Source organism: Toxotes jaculatrix, chromosome 5 (assembly GCF_017976425.1).
Source record: "Toxotes jaculatrix isolate fToxJac2 chromosome 5, fToxJac2.pri, whole genome shotgun sequence".
Taxonomy (NCBI): domain Eukaryota; kingdom Metazoa; phylum Chordata; class Actinopteri; family Toxotidae; genus Toxotes; species Toxotes jaculatrix.
Window position 1 is genome coordinate 775,001 of NC_054398.1, and position 5,178 is coordinate 780,178.

General features: G+C 43.3%; 1 protein-coding gene across 1 annotated transcript in view; it reads left to right on the forward strand.

The window, feature by feature from the left end:
* The window catches only part of LOC121181913 (cytosolic carboxypeptidase 4), a 75,586-nt gene that overhangs the window by 57,955 nt on the left and 12,453 nt on the right, over positions 1 to 5,178 (forward strand). Inside the window, 2 exon segments of the mRNA XM_041038142.1 lie at positions 1,733 to 1,913; positions 4,498 to 4,627. Coding sequence (XP_040894076.1) covers positions 1,733 to 1,913; positions 4,498 to 4,627 — 311 coding nt within the window.

Genomic DNA, 5,178 nt, shown 5'->3' on the forward strand with positions numbered 1-5,178 from the left:
GGTTTGTTTCTGGACCTCAGTCCATTCCACACACTAGTTGTCAGCAGGTTCAGACTTAAAGATGGACACAGTTGTCCCACAGGAGCTGTACACAGTGGGAATAAAACTGCTCCAACAACAGTTATTAGTTATGACAACAGAACATTGTGCTGTCTCTGTGATGACTGTTCTTGGCAGCGACGTTCTAAATGTTTGATTTACATCCAGCCATGAACATGTTGTATCATTTCCTATTAATATAAAAGAGTAAAGAATGTGAGTTCATTCTGAACTAACTGCTAAAAGAGGACACTATAAACATCAGTCCATCCTGTCCTCAGGTACGTAGAATGGATCGTGGACACAGCGACAGCAGAGACAACCTGAAGTCAAACTAATCTCAAATGGAGAAACATCAGCTATGTCTTTAACGTCGAACAGTTGTTTTTACAAGAAAAATGATTATTATTAATCCACCACATTTTTCCATCAGTAAAAAGCTTATGTTTCACCAGCAGTCGCTAACAGCAGTGATGCTGCCTGTGGTGTCAGGACGGTGCTGCTGTGTTTGATATCTCCCTTTGGTAGCCGCTCCAAAACGGTTTCACTTTTTTTTTTTATCAGTGTCCTTGTTTTGTCCTCAGTGATTGGTGTTGTTCTGCCGCATCACAAAGAAATTACTGTCAGTGAAATGTTTTATTATGTTTCAAAGCTGCAGATTGTTCCTGTCTCTTCTGGTGTGAAACTGAGACAAAGACAACTTCCCAGGGGAACACACACACACACACACACACCTGCATCAAACATGTCCTGTGTTAGATCCAGTGGCAGAATTTGAAGCTACAGCACTAAATAAATATGGAAACTGAAGTTAGTTTTCTTGAAGCCCAGTGGAAGCAGTGTGACACCACACTCACCATCTGCAGCTAATAATCCAAGATTTAATGGTCCTCAGTAACTCTGCCAGCCAGTGGCAGTGCTCACCGTCAGCTGCAGGTCACAGTGATGAAGGACGAGCCTTCGCTGCTTCAACCTTAAACTTCTGGGAGAAAAAAAATCTAGATGAAAACAACAATTCTACAAATATCATCGTTAGGAGGTTTTACAGCATCAGATCCCAGAATCCATGAGATGATCTGAAATGTTTGTGTATAAACATTAAAGAGGAGTTCGAACCATCATCATACAATAATCCTTCTTGACTCTGGGACAGACAGGTCTCTGATCATGTGTTGTCCATTCAGACCTTCCATTTTGCTGCTATCTGCTCAGCAGCAGGCTGTCATTGAGCTCAGAGCTGATCATACACTCTCCATCTGTTGCCATGATGTCTGTGCAACATTCATGTTGTAATCACACACTGGGAAATGTTAATGACGCCCCCTGCACAACATTACAATGATCACTCGTGACCTCTGGTAACGGACATAATTGGCCAGCTGTCACTGACAGAGCTCAGTCGACAGCTTTAATTAAAGACTTGATCAGGGTCATTGAATGATGCCCGGCACTCAGAGAACACAGGAAATGCAGACAGTTACCAGATAACAACACAGAGGCAGCTGTGAGTGTGGTGAGTGCTTTTTGACAAGGTACCTCTGAGTTTAGAAGCATTCCTGTTGAATGAATTTGAAAGGCAGGGTCCCTGAAAGCACCACGTAATGTGACAAGAGGCTCGGTAACTCTCTGATTTTCCACATACTGTGAGTTATGTCAACAAGCGAATGATAGATCTGTATCTGTCTCCCTGCAGGCAATCGTCCTTACATTGTGCTGACAGGTCGTGTCCATCCCGGTGAGTCCAATGCCAGCTGGTTGATGAAGGGCACCCTGGAGTTCCTGTGCAGCAGTGACCCGGTGGCTCAGAGTCTGAGGGAGGCCTTTGTCTTCAAGATTATCCCCATGCTCAACCCAGATGGAGTCATCAACGGCACGTGAGTGGGCTGCAGGAACCAAGCTGAGCGCAGGGCCGTGCCGCTGCGTAACGATTGTATCTGAGGAGAGTTTTTATTTAGATAAGAGATTTTAAACATGTTTATGCTTATCTACAGGCAGTGAATGTGAGCACAGCTCCACATTCTGAGCTTTGATATTTGATGGGTTTTTAAAGGCACTTTCTAACTCAGCAGCAAGAGGAGTTTACCGTGTGAGTGTGGCGGTGATTGAAGGCGAGCTGCTGAAGTGGACTTCTCACCTTCAGTAGTTAAAAACAGAAAAGAGACAAACATACTATAAATCACACACACACACATTGTGATGAAATCCTTGAATGTTTTCTCATGTCTGTGTTTGATAAATCACCTGCTGCAGCTTCTCATCAGTGCATAGGTGAGTGGAAGTGTGTGTGCAGGAAGGAGTCTGCTTCCTTCCTGTGTGTGTGTGTGTGTGTGTGTGTGAGTTCTCTTTATTTCCTGTGTGAAAGTTCTTTCTTTCATCCATGACGTTACTTCTAAGGTGGTTCCAGTTTCTTTGTAACTTGGACAAACAAACCCTTCAGTTTATTTTGAGTGTGTCTGGACTTGTGGTTCAATAGGAGATAAAAACTGTAAGATGACAAGACTTGAACAATGTAATGTCCTCATCCTGTCCTCATGACCTGAAGCAGCTTTTAGCTTCAGCCAGGTAACACCTCTCTCTCTCTCTCTCTCTCTCTCTCTCTCTCTCTCTCTCTCTCTCTCTCTCTCTCTCTCTCTCTCTCTCTCTCTCTCTCTGTAGATTACGTGTGTGTGTGTGTGTGTGTGTGTGTGTGTGAGAGATGTAAGTCTTGCAACACAACTCTGACATTTCACAGGACACCACAGGGATTTATTGGTTGTGCCCTCAGCTTTCTCTCCATCTCTCTTTTCTTCTCTCTTCTCTCTTCCTTTCTTTCTTGGATCAATTTTCTGAGCTCGGTGTGAAGCTGGAACAATATTGCCAAAGCTTCAACACATCAAATCCCATCCCCTGTTGATTACTCTGTGTATATTGGGTCCTTGAAGGCATATGAAGCATTTGAAAATCACGAGGCAGCAGGCTCTCATCAGTTTTAGCTGAGTATATGTTTTGTAATTTAGGCCGACTGTGTGTTTCAGTTTCATATACTTAAGTGTCTAATTAAAAAACTATTTAAAAAAATAACATCTATGCAGCTTTCATTCTAAATTCTACACAGCTACACAGCTGTCCTTTACTCTGGATCTTTTGTGGGAGTTTTTTGCTCTTCACTGGACCAGCCAGGACCACAGTCAGGGACAGGGGGCGCTCTCATTCTAATGAAAATAAAGAAATGACATTTATCTTGTTTACTTGTCACACATTGGTTAAAACAACACCAACAAATTTTTTGTGTTTATTACAAGAAAAAAAAACCTGTGACCAGATTTCAAAATTCATTCAAAGCTTCACAAGTTAAAAAGTTTGGGATTCGGTGCGAGAAACGCTGAGGACCAGGGCCTGTCTGCTGCCCCGTCTTTAGACCTGACACTGAAGAGAAAAGCTTCATCTCAGTGAATGTCTGCGTCACAGCAGCTGTCATTTATACCAACACCACACACACACACACACACACACACAAAAACTTGACTGAAATGAACCTAAACACAGAATAAATAAATAAAAACAAAAAACGTCAAAAGCAATCTGAATGAAATGATAAAACTGGGCCTTTAATTGTCAAATTGTAAAAACAGCTGTGTAAACTAGAAAACCTTCATGTTTTTCTGGTTCTGTTCGAGCACCTGTGGCTCAGTGACTGATGCTTCCTGTGCCTGTGACACTGTGACAGTGAGCAGAGGGAGTGCAGTGCATGTCACACACTCATTACAGTTTACAGTGGTTTGACTCTGCAGCTCTCTGAGCCACAGGATGGAAGTGTAACAGGAACGCAGACAGCATCACAGGGAAACTACAGCAGGATGCATGTGTCCATAGTGGTTCAGCCGACAAATGACAGGACACACAGGACACACAGGACATGCTGTATATCTGAGCATGTGGAGGACGGCACCGATGGCCCCACATAAACAACAAACACAAACAAACATGTTACTTCACTGTTATTGGGACGTTCCACTTGCCATTGTCACATAAATGCCAGTGTCCTGTGTTGGTTGGGTTTACTGTAAGAGCCCAGGAGAGAAGGTGATGGTGCTGATGGATTTACTGTCACCTCCATCAGGTCAATGTGAAGTGAGACAAGCTGTGAGACAGAGGACTGTGACACTGGTGTGGACATGTTATCAGACAGCATTTAGCTTCTTATTGCTACAGTTACAGTGTGAATGGAAAACATTGCATCATTGAATATTTGATTTAACACAAACACGAACAGTAACTGGAGGAGACGCAGTGTGTTTTCTGTTTGCTTCTTGAATTCAGTCTACAGCTGGACGAATTTCAGTTCACGTAGTTTTTCACTTCGCCTGCATTATTATGTTTTCCATACACGGCAAAAAATAAATAAAGCAACAGCGTAAATAGGTTGTTGACAGCAGCCACAGAACCAGCGTCTGTCTCCTCTGCTGTGCGTCTCTTTAGGAGTCGCTGTGATCTGAACGGAGAGGATCTGAATCGTCAGTGGTGTAAACCAGACCCCGCCCTCAGTCCCACCATCTACCACACCAAGGGCTTCCTCTACTACCTCAACAGCATAGGACGAACTCCACTGGTGAGATACTGCTGCTGTCTTACCTGTCTTACCTGTCTTACCTCTACATACGCATTTCTCTGATGATTTTTTTTCCTGCCCTTAGCAACAAGTGATAAAACAGTGTGTTTGTTTTACTCATTTTGGCTACAAGACGCTGAAGTGCTCCACTTCCTCAGGCTACGTGATTTTTAATTTGTCCAACACGGACATTTTTCAAATGTGTCCTTACTGTGTATCAGCAGTTTCCCATCACAGTTAGACAAAGATGCTCACACAGGAAACAGTATTCATGAGATGTATGAAGGGAGATGAATGCTCAGCTAATCCAGAAAAGGTCCTCAGTCTTCTGCATGTTTGGCCAACACCTATATCTATGTCAACACCTGTATCTTTATCAAAGGTTCAACAAGTTTAGCACAACCAGACGTGTGTTCCAGGTGTCGTTTCCCCATCACCGGATCATTCCTGGAGAGTCTGTTTCAGATGCTTCCCTGGTTTCAGATGTTATCGGTTCAGTTTGGTTGGAGCGCTGAGTTTCGTTAGTGTGGATGTTTAATGCAGCCAGCAAA